Source organism: Barbus barbus, assembly GCF_936440315.1.
Source record: "Barbus barbus genome assembly, chromosome: 24".
NCBI lineage: Eukaryota > Metazoa > Chordata > Actinopteri > Cypriniformes > Cyprinidae > Barbus > Barbus barbus.
Window position 1 is genome coordinate 30,839,341 of NC_136752.1, and position 16,030 is coordinate 30,855,370.

At 40.3% G+C, this 16,030-nt stretch overlaps 1 protein-coding gene across 4 annotated transcripts in view; it reads right to left on the reverse strand.

The window, feature by feature from the left end:
- The window catches only part of LOC306843396 (1-phosphatidylinositol 4,5-bisphosphate phosphodiesterase beta-4-like), a 94,468-nt gene that overhangs the window by 23,064 nt on the left and 55,374 nt on the right, over positions 1-16,030 (reverse strand). For all 4 annotated transcript variants that reach the window (XM_079374877.1, XM_079374879.1, XM_079374876.1 and 1 more), the window contains exons 23-26: positions 15,957-16,030; positions 10,579-10,630; positions 10,019-10,121; positions 6,253-6,417 (exon numbers count right to left, since the gene is read on the reverse strand). The exon at positions 15,957-16,030 is cut by the window's right edge and continues 51 nt beyond it. In XM_079374877.1, coding sequence (XP_079231003.1) covers positions 6,253-6,417; positions 10,019-10,121; positions 10,579-10,630; positions 15,957-16,030 — 394 coding nt within the window. The remainder of the gene's footprint in view (positions 1-6,252; positions 6,418-10,018; positions 10,122-10,578; positions 10,631-15,956) is intronic.

Below are 16,030 nucleotides of genomic sequence, written 5' to 3' on the forward strand. Positions count from 1 at the left end.
TCACTCTATGTGTTTAAGTATTTACACGTCCGGTGTGGGAACGCTGTGCACACGTTTGGCTGCCGCTCCACGCTGGGTTGTTTGGTTGTTTGTTTGTTTTGGTCAATGTTTTCCTTGTTGGATTATAAAGGATTATTTTGGTTCTATTGGACAATAAATCCTCTGCAAACTGGACTTTTTTCTCTGCTTGGATTATTGCATTCTTTATCGTCGGGAACTGGTCTGCCTGTTACGAGCCCTCAAACCCCTCTATCCTCCATCTGTTGGATTGACTGTGAGGTGAGTTAGCACTCCACTTACCAGTCATCCTATTGCTTACTGTCTGGTTGGGTATCTTACTTTTCCGTAAGCTTTAGGTGCTGTGATGGTTGTGGTTTTGGCTAACATAGTTTTGCTGATAACTAGATTTCTCATGGCTATAGTTAAAAATACGTCAAAGCTTTTTTCAATCATCCCACTTTTGGTTCTCCTTATTATTGGAGTAACTTCCAACATGGAAACTGAGTATCTGCCATGTGATGTTGCGACGTATGAGCACTGTTGTTCACTTGGCATCATCCGACGCCCGCGCTATGTGCATCGCTCAACCCGCAGGATTTTCAATGTGTACCGGTTAACATCTACTGGTATTCCGTGCATCTGGTCAAAAAACAGAACTATGAATAAACCGACTCATCTACAGAGCGACCATCGTTTACCGCGATTGCTTGTTTCCATAAATAGGACGAACTTCAATTATAACACAACTGGAAATAAAAGTGTATTGGGAAATCACTTTGCTCTCCTCAACTGCCGCTCCATCTCGGATAAGGGTCCTTATCTAAATGAACTTACTACGGACAACAACCTGGATATGTTATTTCTTACTGAAACCTGGCAAACACCGAATGATTTTGTAAATCTTAACCTGCTTACACCGAATGGATATCAATATTTGTCTAAACCGCATTTACATGGTAAAGGGGGTGGTCTTGCGGTCATCTACCGGAACTCTTTATCTATCACTCAGCTGGATTTTCACATTCCTAAGTCTTTTGAGTACATGGTTCTGAAAATTGGCTATAGCAGTCCTCTTAAAATTATCCTTATTTATAGGCCACCCAAGCAGCAAACTGAATTTTTTTCGTAACTTTGTGAACTATTAACTTTAGCTTGTGCTGCATCGTCCCAGGTCATCTTAATTGGTGACTTTAACATTCATGTTGATACTGTCTGCTCAAACAGCACTCAATTGAAGACTATCCTGGATTGCTTTAATCTTACCCAGAATGTCAATTTCCCAACACACACTCATGGCCATACACTTGACTTAGTTTTTACGTCTGGTGTGAATGACATCTCCATCAGTGGTCATGCTATTCCTATCTCTGATCATAAGCTTATCACTTTAGACTTTATGTTAATACATCATACCAAATGTGCTGGTAATACCTCCATTTCTTTTTGCAAAATCAATGCTATCAATGTAAATACTTTTGCTGCTTCAGTTGCTTCCTCTACTATTTCTGATGTTTTCAAGTTCACCTGTCCATCTGTGATATCTGACATATATCATTCTGTTATTATTGATGTTTTAGATCAGCATGCTCCAGTTAGGACCAGGTCTGTTCCTTTGTCCCACACCTCCCCCTGGTATAATGCTGAGCTTCGTGCTATGAAGGCGAAAGGCAGACAGCTAGAACGCCTTTTTAGAAAAACTTGCCTGACTGTCCATTTTCAAATATTTTCGGAACATACTAGGCATTATAAAACTGCTTTGAATCCAGCACGCTCTTCCTATATTTCCGACATTATCAGTAAAGCTAACAATAGGCCAAAAACACTGTTTAACATGGTTAACAAATTAGTCCAGCCACCTAGCCATAGTCCCAGTCAATATGAATGTGATGATTTGTGTGGCTCCTTCCTGCGCCACTATCAAACAAAACTGGACACTCTATGTGGGTCTCTTGGCACTGAACCAACCACTTTTACTTGTGAGCAAACTCAATCTATTCCACTGTTAAATAATTTTACCTTGACAACTCAAACTTTAATTGCTGAGATAATACAGAACTCTAATTCTTCTTCATGTCAGTTAGATCCTGCACCACATTCCTTCTGAAAAACTGTCCTTCTGTCATTTCTGCTCCTATCTCTCACTTAGTAAATATGTCCCTTATCTCTGCCACTGTTCCAATTTCACTGAAAACTGCTGCCGTTACACCTATTCTTAAAAAACCAAACCTGGACCCAGCAGATTTCACCAATTATCGTCCAATTTACCATTTATTTAGAAAATTATGGAAAAAGTTGTTGCCAATCAGCTACAGTCTTTTCTAGCTCTCAGTGATCAGTGCGATGCATTTCAATCTGGTTTTCGCTCTCATCACAGCACTGAAACTGCTTTAGTTAAGGTTGTCAATGATCTGTTACTCTCTGGTGACTCCAGTAATCTCTCCATTCTCCTGCTGCTTGACCTCAGCTCAGCATTTGATACTGTCTGACACAAGTTATTACTTTCCTGCCTTTCTGAGATAGGTGTCTCAGGTGCTGCACTATCCTGGTTCTCTTCCTATCTCACTGATAGACAATACTATATCGCTATGCATAATTATAAATCTCCCACTACGTTACTCAGTCAGGGTGTTCCCCAGGGCTCTGTTCTCGGGCCATTACTATTTATTACTTACATCATGCCGCTTGGACATATTATCCGTCGCTCATGGATTTCATTATCACTGATGAAATCCATGAGCTGATGATATTCAGATTTATACTGCCTGCAGATCAGACTCCATTCACCAGACCACATCACTATCTACCTGTGTTAATGAGCTAAAAGCCAGGCTCAGTTCTAATTTTCTCAGTTTGAATTTAAACAAAACAGAAATTTTAACTACTGGCCCCCCTTCACTAACAAAAAATATAGTAAATGCTTTCAGTTTCAACCTTGATGCTACAACAGTTTTTCCATCTGCTACTGTCAGAAATTTAGGCATTACTCTTGATCCTGCACTGACTCTGGATGCTTACATTAGTAAACTATCCAAATCTGCATTTTTCCAGCTTCGTCGGTTAGCACAACTTCGATCATATGTTTCTCCAAAAGATGCTGAATCATTAGTGCATGCTTTTATTACATCACGCCTCAACTACTGCAATGCTCTTTTTGCCAGATTACGATTGCACTCTATCTCTCGTTTACAATATATTCAAAACTCTGCTGCAAGAATATTAACCCATACTAAGCGATCTGCTCACATTACCCAATCTTATTTAAACTCCATTGGCTCCCTGTATCGTCTTGTATTACTTATAAAATTCTTCTGCTTACTTTTAAATCACTCAATGGCCTTGCTCCCCCTTATCTCTCTGATCTACTGTCTCCTTATGTTCCGCCTCGATCACTTCGATCGTTAGGTTGTGAACTTCTTACTGTACCTAGATTTCGTTTATCCTCAATGGGTGGCAGATAATTTTCCATCACTGCACCTAAACTATGGAACTCTATACCTCTGGCACTAAGGACAATAACCTCTCTCTCTGTATTTAAATCACAACTCAAAACCTACTTGTTTACCCAATATTTCCAGTCATATCATGTTCTTTAGACACTCCACTCATCCTGTACTACCAGCTGTGGTATATATGTTGTATGTTTTCTATGTTTGTATCTCTATTTTCTGTACATAATTGTACCATGATATGCAACGTCAATCATGTCTATCCCTGGACTGGGCAACTGTCTACTGTCTATTTAACTGACTAATTGATTGTGAAAGGACTGTTATCATTATGTGAATCGACTGTCTTTTCTGTTTCTGCTTTTGTACAGCGTCCTTGAGCTTGGGAAAGGCGCTATATAAATTAAACATATTATTATTATTATTACTATAGACGCACTATAGTATTATTACTATAGACGCAGCGCTCAGGAATGTTTTTTATGCGCAGCGCAGCGCAGAAAGCCTACTCCGCCATGTTGCCGTCAAATACAAAAATTGCCATGCCAACCTGCTACTGTAAACAAAAGCTTGCAACGCTTGCCCCGCCTCTGGGGTCTTCTGATTGGTCCACTGTTGGAACTGACATTGATGAGCGGCGCTGTGTGTAAAGTTTAAATTATTTTAACACATGCACCACTCACGAGCGAGACGCTGCAAAAGACGCGAGCGCAACGGTCACGTCCGTATAGCACCTACTACGGTTACGGTAGTATGTTTTGGTAACACTTCATTTTAAGTTGCCCTTGTTACACATGTTACATGTACTTACTATTATAACAACAATAAATTATGCATAATTACATGTAAGTAACCCTAAGCCAAACCTTAATCCTAACCCTAACCATATAGTAAGTGCATGCAGTTAATTAATATTACTCATTACTTACATAATTACACTGTAACAAGGACACCTTAAACTAAAGTGTAACCTATGTTTTTAAGGGGAAAGTACAGTATTATTAGAATTAAAAAAACTGAAATGGGACATGGGAACATTACATCGATTAAAGGTTCTGAATTTCGTCCAGCCCTATGCTGAACACAGAACACGTGTGTTTGTACGTCACCATATGTGACCCTGGTCCACAAAACCAGTCATAACTCAATTTTTTAAAATTGAGATTTCTACATCATCTGAAAGCTGGATAAATAATATTTCCATTGATGTATGGTTTGTTATGATATGACAATATTTGTCTGAGATACAACTATTAGAAAATCTGGAATCCGAGGGAGCAAAAAAATCTAAATATTGAGAAAATCTCCTTTAAAGTTGTTCAAATGAAGTTCTTAGCAATGCATATTACTAATCAAAAATGAAGTTTTGATATATTTACGGTAGGAAATGTACAAAATATCTTCATGGAACATGATCTTAATATCCTAATGATTTTTGTCATAAAAGAGAAATGTATAATTTTGATCCATACAATGTATTGTTGTCTATTGCTACAGATATACCTGTGTTACTCATGACTGCTTCTGTGCTGCAGGGACTCATATGTGGGGACAAATTTGTACCCAGAAATGAGTTAAACCTGATGAAATCTGCTTTTGTGGTCATCTAAAAATGAAGGAATTTTTGTTTTTGTATAAATGCAGAGAGCTTTTTGTCAGTGTGTAGGTGTTATATAGAAGTTGATATTACTTTAACCTGAGTGCTGTGTTTATAGAACATTGTGTCACGCACAACACACATGAGAGTGTGTGTGTGTGTGTGTGTGTGTGAGAGAGAGTATGTGTGAGAGTGTGTGTGTACATGAGAGAGAGTGAGTGTGTTTGTGTGTGTGTGTGTGTGTGTGTGTGTGTGAGAGAGAGTATGTGTGAGAGTGTGTGTGTACATGAGAGAGAGTGAGTGTGTTTGTGTGTGTGTGTGTGTGTGTGTGTGTGTGAGAGAGAGTATGTGTGAGAGTGTGTGTGTACATGAGAGAGAGTGAGTGTGTTTGTGTGTGGTAGCACTGCGGCACTGCTGATTTATGGTCTGTGTCTGTGGTGTCAGTGTCACGGTCGAGAGAAGACAACCATCCTGCTGCATCAGCACAAAGGCCCGTGTGTGTGTGTGTGTCTCTCTCTGTGTCTCCTCACATTGGCTGTAATTGTGTAGTGCTATTTGTAGTGCTACCCAATTGTGTAGTGCTACCAATGGGAGAAAATGAACGTGATGAGAAGCACATTACACACACACACACACACACAGACTCTTACACACACAATATAACACACGCGCACACATACTATAACACACACACACAACCTCAACATCAACATCAACAAAATGAACAAACAAAAACAGCAAATGCAGCTCAGATGATCTGGATCCTACGCAAACATTCCTCTAACGCTCATAATGCTCAAACGTTTATCTAACACTCATCTAACGCTCACATAACGTTCATCAAGCACTCATCAAATGTTCAGTCTCACGAACAAAAACACTTCATTTTATAATAATTTTCCCTAAATGTGTGTTTCTCTGCATGTATTTCTAGCTGATTAGAGTAAAACTGTGATGAATCATTTTATACTGAACTGATTCATGTGCAACTTCATGAACTTTGATTCATATTTCCATATTTGTTAATTCACTAACATGAAGAACTGGGCCTTTTAAACTGAGTGATTGTCCAAACAAAAAAATAAATAAAAACTAAGAATGAACTAAAATGAAACGGCCATTGAAAATAACAAAAACGGCAATGATGACCAGTGCAGTGTCAGCAGAATCAGGCGAGTGAAGAAGAGGTGAATGCTGAAGATGTCAGACCTTCCTGAAGACGAAGGGCTCCTCGTTGTAGTACGGGTTCAGGCCGTTGTTCATCACCATACGCGTGCGGAACTCTTTCCGGATGGTGTCGGTGGGAAGGCCGTACATGTCCACCTCCACATACGTGCCGATCTTCTTATCCGATAAGAACTGACCCGAGAACACCTGAGGAAGCACACGGACACGAGGCGTGGGTCAGAGCGCTGCGAAACTGGTCCAGGAACAGATGAGACTCCATCATTCTATTAAAGACTCATATCAGTGATTCAGAGTCATGTCACACACTTCTGCCATCATTTATAACTCTGATCCTCTCAGACTGTTATGTCAAGTCAAATCTGAAAACCTAATTCTCAGGCACACATCCGAGTGTTCAAAAGAACTTAAGAGGTTCAGAGGCAGATTTAGATAATGGTCAGTTGTGTTTTAAGCGAGTGTACAGAATTCTCACCAGTGAAGATACAATCGTCTTAAGGAGAGAAACAGCCAGTTATCATCACTATGAGTTCATTACTGTCCAAATCTGATTAGTCAAGTCACCTTTATTTATATAGTGCTTTTAACAATACAGATTGTGTCAAAGCAGCTTAACAGTATTAAACAGGAGAATAGTGTGTAATAATGCAGAAGAACAAAAGTAAACAATATTCAGTTAAAGTCAGTTCATCATTGATTCAGTTCTAATAGTATCTGTGCAATCAAGTCCACAATATCACTGGATTAGCAATTATCTGAGTGATTATTTTGGAAATACAGAGTATGGCTTTAATTTCCATTAGTAATGTCTAGGGCTGCCACTAACGACTATTTTTATTTCGATTAATCTATCGACTAATTTTTTGATTAATCTAAACGATTAATTTCCCGCAAAAAAAAAAAATCAACCATTTTACTTAAAAATATTTTATTACACCAAATGAAATCCAAATTTCTATGAAATCTTTTAAAGCAAAAGTGAAGCACGTGTCCATCTCAGTCCAAATCGGTGAAATCAAAGATCAGTATTATAGTGTGAGAATGACATCATATCCAGCTGTTCTAGTCTAATAATAATAACATCATCAAACAAACACTTTTTAAAAGGAGGATTTACCAGAAATATTATTTACCAGAATTTATTTAGGTGAAAAATGTAAATGTGCAGTGTTTAATGTAGTTATAAATGACTTATATTGTGGTAAGGATTCGATTGGTCATACCGCCAACCTTTAAGCAGTTTAAGTCAAGTCACCTTTATTTATATAGCGCTTTACCCAATACTGATTGAACAGAGCTGCTAGAGAACGCAGCCAGAGGCGACTGAGGAGCAGAACGAAAAACTAAAAGAAATAAAAGACGTCTGTATGTAAATGAGCTCTGATCTGAGTGTTTACTGCAGCCACAGTGTCAGCTTTGATGAAAACTGAAGGACCAAATTAAGTGAGTGTGTGTGTGTGTGTGTGTGTGTGTGTGTGTGAGACCAAATGTCCCCACAAGGATAGTAAACCTGAAATTTTTGACCTTGTGGAGAGCAGCCTGTGGCCCCCAGGAGGGAAAACAATTATTAAAAATAGTAAATGATGTTTATGTGAAAGAGTAAGAATGAAAACAGGTTTTCTGTAAGGGGTAGGTTTAGGGTTAGGGGAGAGAAAATATCGTTTGGTCAGTATAAAAGTAATAGAAGTCTATGGAAAGTCTCCACAATTCACAGAAAAAAATTTGCGTGTGTGTATGCGCATTCGTGTGTGTGTGTGTGTGTGTGTGCGAGTGAATGTGTGTGCGAGTGAGTGAGTTTGTGTGTGTGTGTGTGTGAACAATCAGCACACACTAGAACAATCAGCAACCAGTTCTCAACTCCGCAGGACCTCCGATCAACCACATCCACTGCTCTAACTCCCATCTTCTCCTTCTGTCCCCTCACCGAGGCAGAAGTATCCAAACTTCTCCTCTCCAGCCATCCTACAACATGTCCTCTCGACCCAATCCCCTCACACCTTCTCCAAACAATCTCTCCCACACTCTTACCGGCACTCACACACATTATCAACACATCTCTGCTCACAGGCATCTTCCCCACAGCATTCAAGCAGGCTCGGGTAACCCCACTGATCAAAAAACCTACATTAAACTCTTCTCTTTTAGATAACTACAGACCTGTCTCTCTCCTTCCATTCGTAGGGAGAACGAGTTGTCTTCAACCAGCTCTCACGGTTTCTTTCACAGTACAACAAGCTGGATGCTAAACAGTCAGGTTTCAGGAGTGGCCATTCAACAGAGACTGTGCTACTCTCAGTCACTGAAGCCCTGCGAACTGCAAAGGCTGATTCCAAATCATCAGTCCTCATTCTGCTGGATCTCTCTGCTGCTTTTGACACTGTCAATCATCAGATTCTCCTGTCTACCCTCTCATCACTGGGCATCACTGGGATTCCACTTCGCTGGTTTGAATCCTATCTCACCGGTAGATCTTTCAGGGTGGCTTGGGGAGGGGAGGTATCCAAACCACATCAACTGGTCACTGGAGTTCCTCAGGGATCGGTTCTTGGACCCCTCCTCTTCTCCACGTACACTACATCGCTGGGTCCCATCATACATGCACATGGCTTCTCCTATCACTGCTACGCCGATGACACGCAGCTCTATCTCTCTTTTCAACCAGATGACCCAACGGTAGCTGCACGGATCTCAGGCTGCCTGGCGGACATCTCGGCATGGATGAAAGAACATCACCTACAGCTCAACCTGGCAAAGACGGAACTTCTGGTCTTCCCTGCCACTCCGACTCTACGGCATGACTTCACGATTCAGTTCGGCTCATCAATGATTACCCCATCAACTTCGGTCAGAAATCTTGGTGTAATCTTTGATGACCAGCTGACCTTCAAAGAGCACATTGCAAAGACTGCTCCATCCTGCAGGTTTGCACTACACAACATCAGAAAGATCAGGCCCTTTCTGACAAAGCATGCTGCGCAACTTCTTGTCCAGGCCCTGGTTGTTTCTAGGCTGGACTACTGCAATGCTCTTCTGGCTGGTCTGCTATCAAACACAATCAAACCTCTACAAATGATTCAGAATGCAGCGGCACGACTGATCTTCAACGAGCCCAAAAGAGCGCATGTTACACCTCTCTTCATCTCCTTGCACTGGCTACCAGTGGCAGCTCGCATCCAGTTCAAGTCACTGATGCTTGCGTACAGAACTAGGCTCTGCACCCTCCTACTTCCACTCACTATTACGAACCTACATCCCCTCCAGAAGTCTGAGATCTGCTAGTGAGCGACGCCTTGTGGTACCATCACAGAGAGGCTCAAGATCACTCTCCAGAACATTCTCGTTCACCATTCCTGGCTGGTGGAATAATCTTCCCACCCCTATCCGGAACGCCGGATCTCTGGCAACCTTCAAGCAACAACTGAAAACTCATCTCTTTCGGCAGTACTTGACTTCATCCTAAACTTTAAAAAAAAAAAAAAAAAACTTTCCCTCTATCTTTCTCTCCACCTACTAGTTTGTACTTATTTGAACAATGACTGAGATTTGGTGTTACGAGCACTTCCTCTGTCTGACTGCCTCTTCAAGATGAATCGCTTTTTGTATTCCCCAATTGTAAGTCGCTTTGGATAAAAGCGTCTGCCAAATGACTAAATGTAAATGTGTGTGAGTGAGTGAATGTGTGTGCGAGTGAGTGAGTTTGTGTGTGTGTGTGTGTGTGTGAGTGAATGTGTTTGCGAGTGAGTGAGTGTGTGTGTGTGTGTGTGTGTGAGTGTGTGAGTGCGTGCGTCACCTGTACGCTGCAGGTCGCTGCTATCACTCCATCTACTGGCGTCTCAGAGAAGGGGTCGAACATTCTGTCGGCGCGGCGCATGAAGTCTGGTTTGAGGAGGTACCTGCAGGAGAGAGTCAGGAGTCACTGCAGCATCTCCAGAGAAACGCTCCTCAGCATCCGTCCGCTCAGACAAGCTTCCTGACTCCATGCCTCCAGGCCAGATATTAATTATTTTTCTGATTAATTGTTCAAGAGAAGATTAATGATCCAAGCTCTTTCCATTACACAATCCCACGTCTCCTCACACACACACACACACACACAGAGGGGCTGCTGGGTAATAACGGGACATTAAGGGGCTGTGATATTGACGCTCGTGGGCCGGTAATCCCAGACGAGCGTTTGGCCTCCGGCTGGACTCGTACATGAGAATCTGTGCGGGAGGGCCGATGTTTAGGGAGCGATCGTTTGCGCTAATGTTAGCGAGCAGACACGCTGCCGCCGGCTGCAGCTAATGCAATGTGACACTGTAATTGATGAGCTGCAGCGGGAAACGACCGACCGCAGGAAACACTCACCCGCATGTGCCGTTGTACTCGAACTTCCCCTGATTCAGCTGCATGCCCAGATCTGAAACACAGAATACATGCTGCTTTACACAAGAGCAAGAAGATTCTTAATGTCACTAAAACACAATCACAGACCCGTGATAACGGGGGGAAAGTTATATACAGTGCCCTCCAAAAGTATTGGAACAGTGAAGACAAAATTGCTCTGTTGGCTGTGGAGTCAAGACATTTACAAATATGATTAAAAGATGAATATGAGACAAAACTACAGAATGCCACATTTTATTATTAGCCGTTTCAACACATAGATGTTTTACTAAATAAAAAGTTCAGCACTTTTAGAGTTCATCCCTCTATCTGATGTGAGCATAAGTATTGGAGCAGTTTCCTCTCAGGTCTTTCTAAGTGATCAGCTGTGTCCTGTTGCATTAATTCTTCAGATATTAAAAGCAGGGAATGTGTCGTATCAGTTATATCCATTACTTCTGTATTCTGAATCTTGCATTCGATGATGACCCACACAAACCAGGATGAAGACGAGGGAGCTGACTTTGAGAGAAAAGCAAGCAATTTGGATGCTAAAAGAAAAGAGGAAGTCAATTAGAGCTCTAGCAAAAACAAAGGGCATGGAGAAATCAAGAGTTTGGAAATCACCAGCAACCAACAACTACCTGATCGGCTGAGAAAACAACAGTAGTTGATGACAGACAAATCATAAAAGCTGTGAAAATTAACCCTAAAAGACGTGTCTGTAAAATCAGCAACAACTTCCAGAAAGCTGGGTGATGCTCTGACAATCTACTGTCCTCAGGAGGCTTTGACACAGAATTACAGATGCTACACCGCAAGATGCAAACCTCTGACCAGCACCAAACATAGAAAGACAAGATTAGAGTTTGCAAAAAAGCACAAAGGGGAGCCAGAAGAGTTTTGGAACTGTGTTTATGGACCGATGAGACAAAGATGAACCTTTATCTAAGTGATGGGAAAGCACAAATGTGGAGAAAAAAGGGAACTGCAATGATCCCAAGCATACAGCCTCATCTGTAAAGCATGGTGGAGGTGGTGTCATGGCATGGGCATGCATGGCTGTCTCTGGAACAGGCCCTCTCAACTTTACTGATGACTTAATGTATGATGACAGTAGAAGAATGAATTTGGAAGGGTACAAAACCATCTTACCTACCAATATTCAAGAAAATGCCACCAGATTAATTGGGAAGTGCTTCATATTGCATCAGGACAATGACCCAAAACACCTGCCAGTTCAGTCAAGGAGTTTATAAGAGCAAAGAAATGGAAAGTCTTATATTGCCCAAGTCAATCTCCAGATTTAAATCTGATTGATCATGAATTTCAGCAGCTGAAGAGGAGAGTAAAGGCAGAAACTCCCCAAAACAAGCAACAATTGGGATTGTCTGCATTAAAGGCTGGGAAAAGTATTTCAAAGGATGAGAGCAAGAGTCTGGTGATGTCTATGGGTCACAGACTCACTGCTGTGATTGTGTGCAAGGGATCTGCAACTAAATAATAGCTTTTAATCTTTAATATCTGCCTTATGTTCAACTGTCCCAATACTTATGCTCACATCAATGAGTGGGATGAACTCTAAAAGTGCTGTTCTTTTTATTTGGTAAAACATATGTGTTGAAACTAATAATAAATTGCTAATAATAAAATGATAAAATTGAATTGGGCTGAAGATAAATGCAACTGGTAAACTAAATTTGGCTGTGAATGAACTGAAAGAGAAAGCAAGAAGGGCCTTTTACGCTATCAAAAAAATCGATCCAAATTCAAATACCAATTAGAATCTGGCTCAAAATATTCCAATCAGTCATAGAACCTATTGCATTATATGGCAGTGAAGTGTGGGGTCCTCTCCTAAATCACCAATTTGAAAAATGGGACAAAAATCCTCTTGAAGCCCTGCATGCTGAGTTCTGTAAGAGTATCCTCGGAGTACAGAGGAGCACACCCAACAACGCATGCAGGGCAGAATTAGGCCAATACCCTCTACTAATGCACATTGAGAAACGAGCCATCACATTCTGGAAACACCTAAAAATGAGCGACCCCAACTCTTATCATTTTAAAGCCCTTAAAAACCATGAAGTGAACCATGAAAAAAGTCCCCTGATTCAGATGGTCCTGAAGCTGCAAACACAGACTAACATGACTAACATCCAGCAGCAGGACACTCAAATAATCAGCCACAACATTTGGCCCAACCAAATTATAAAAGAACAAAATGAAAATGATCTAACCTATTGGAAAGAAACAACAGAAAAACAAAGTAAACTTGAATGTTATTTGGCCCTAAATAGAGATTCCACAACTGCAGAATATCTGAGTACAGTGAAAGACTGTAAACTAAGAAGACAGATGACGAGGTACAGACTGAGCGGTCATACTCTGACTATAGAGACGGGCAGATATCGACAGCACTGGCTGCCCAGAGAGAGCCGCATCTGTCCATACTGTACTCATGGAGAAGTGGAGACAGAGCAACACTTCCTCACCAGCTGTCCTAACTATCAACACATTAGAGAGGCATTTTATCCACAATTTGAAACACTTTACCCTGACTTCAAAATGTTAAACAAGAAAACACAACTTCAATATTTATTAGGTGAAAAACAAGATTGTATCTCACTAGCAGCAAGATACATTGATGCCTGTCACAAAAAGAGGGAGGAGTCAACAAATCAGTGATGCTCCCACACACACACACACACACACACACACACACACACTTTTAAACTGTTCACAGAATCCTAGAATTGATTTGTTATATTTTGTTTAATTATATCTACACACATGCATGTATTTTATTTATTTTTTTTATTTTTTTTTTTTTTTACATACTTGTTCTATATTTAATGTAAACACTATGCTTTGGCAATACATTGTAACAATTGTCATGCCAATAAAGCACATATTGAATTGAATTGAATTGCGAGAGAGAGAGAGAGACAGATAGACAGACAGACAGACAGACAGACAGACAGATAGACAGATAGACAGATAGATAGATAAAAATTATTCATTGAATTTACTAAATTGTTTTAAGGTGAGTGGTTGCAATCAATTTATTTTAGCTACATTTATATAAACAAATTTAGTTGACTAACTTTCACATTTTTTTTATTTGAATGTAGATAAAATAAATTGTTTGCAACCACTTACCTTAAAAAATGTAGTATAATGTTTTGCAGTGCAGATAGATTGATAGATAGATGACATTCTTCCCACAAATTAAGAATTAATTCCCATGAATATTTAATTAATTCCATCGTTTGTTAAATTGTGGCCTTGAATAAAAAATTGGCCCATTTTAGTAAAATTAGCAAAATAGCATAAATTGTACAAATTAGCACAATGTGGCCACAATTGACTAAAATAAGCACATTAATAAGTCATGGGAACAAATTCTTAATTTGTAATCACAATTAAACTAAATAGTGGGAATGAATGAATAATAATAAAAAAATCTTAAAATCTTAATTCATGGTCATAATAAATATATTTCTGTCCACATGTCATTTGTGGGGCTCCTAGATTCTGATCCAAGACCTGACGTTTTTATTTATTTCCTGTATTTAATGAATTATCATTGAATTATTATCTTAGCAGGTTTCATTTCAGTCCATATATGGTCTATATGCACATTATGAAAGCATTATAATGCATTATAAACAAAAACACATCTTTCATCTCAAATCACATTTGCATATATATATATATATATATATATTAAAAACAATGTCATTTCTACAACTAATGTGATGAGTTCTATAACGCTAAAATATGATTAGAAAGTCAATCCTAAGGAATGTGATGGAGAGATGCAGGCGGTTGCCAGGGTGTTGCTATGGACACATGCTGTTTCTAAGTGTTTTCTTCAGGAGTCTCGGCACGCTCTGGTCTGTAGATGCGTCTGATCGACTGCTCAACAACAGCTCAGCACACACTCGTCTGGAGCTGGATTAAAGTCGTGTTTATAAAGTCCTCTCTGATCTGAGCTCCGTCTGTTGCACGCCAGTGTTTCTGAACAGATGCTGCTCGCTTCCCACCGGCACTGCTCTGAACATACGGGACGAGCGCATTATAACTGACATCCAGACACACACAGCTGATGTTAGCTCACAAACACTGAAGAATCACCATCCAGACATCACAAACCACACTGCCGTCCTCCGCAGAGCTGCTTTACAGAAGTTCAACTGCTTTCATAATTGATGAACTTCATCGACACAGTTACTGAACTGAATAATGACTCTATTGTCTTCTTTAGAGCTGCTTTACAGCAGAAAGTTGTTTCATAATTGATGAATTTTACGACATAAACACTGTTATTTTCCAGCTTCACTAGTGATGCACGACTTACTGAGTCGAGTGTATGTTGAGCTCCAGTCGTGTGTGGTGTTGAAGAGCGTGTGCTGGTGTCAGACGCACCATTTTCACCAGAAAACAGATGAAAAACCAGAAGATACCGAGGTTCCTGAACCTCAGACAGGAGGAAAACACCGAACAGATCTGATTTGGCCAGAATTATTAGAACACTAGTATATCAGCAGCTAAAAATGGTTTTAAGTCAGTTATTTCTATCTTTCACTGTAGTGTGTCAGTAATATCAGTCTACAATTCCAAACATTCATTTGGCCACTAATTGTAATAATCCAGTGAGATGTTTGAGATCTGATCTGATCATCATCAGTCTGTCTGGAGTGACATGAAGAAACAGAACAAACTGAGACTAAATCCAGAAGAACTGTGTCTCCAAGACGCTTCAAGAAACCTCCTGCAAAGCTCCTGAGAAACTCTGCTCAAGAGCACCGAGGACAAAAGCTGCTTTAAACAGAGCACGCTCACACCAAATGTTGATTTCATTTAGTTCATAGAAGTTAACTGATAAAGAATATCTATTTATGACAGCATCCTCATTTCACAGCATTTTTACACAAGTGCTTAAAACTTTTAACAGTTCTGTAGCTTTGCAGGAGGTTTCTTGAAGCAGAGACAGTTCTTCTGGATTTAGTCTCAGTTTGTTCTGTTTCTTCATGTCATTCCAGACAGACTGATGATGATCAGATCACATCTCAAACATCTCACTGGATTATTACAATTAGTGGCCAAATGAATGTTTGGAAATGTAAACTGATATTTCCTACTGACACACTCCAGCAGAAGATAGAAATAACTGACTTAAAACCATTTTTAGCTGCTGATAATACTAGTGCTCTAATAATTCTGGTCAGAACTGTATTTCTGAGTTCAGTTCGTCTCAGAGCAGTCTGATGTTCTTTAGTTTCTGTACATGCGTGTTAATGCGATGCGTACAGTAACGGCCCCGGCGGCTCTCGGACCCCGGGTCCCGGCCATACCTGGAGTCTGGAAGTTCAGAGACACCATCTGGCAGCCGGCGTTCCAGAAGATCTGAGGCATGTAATTGCTGGAG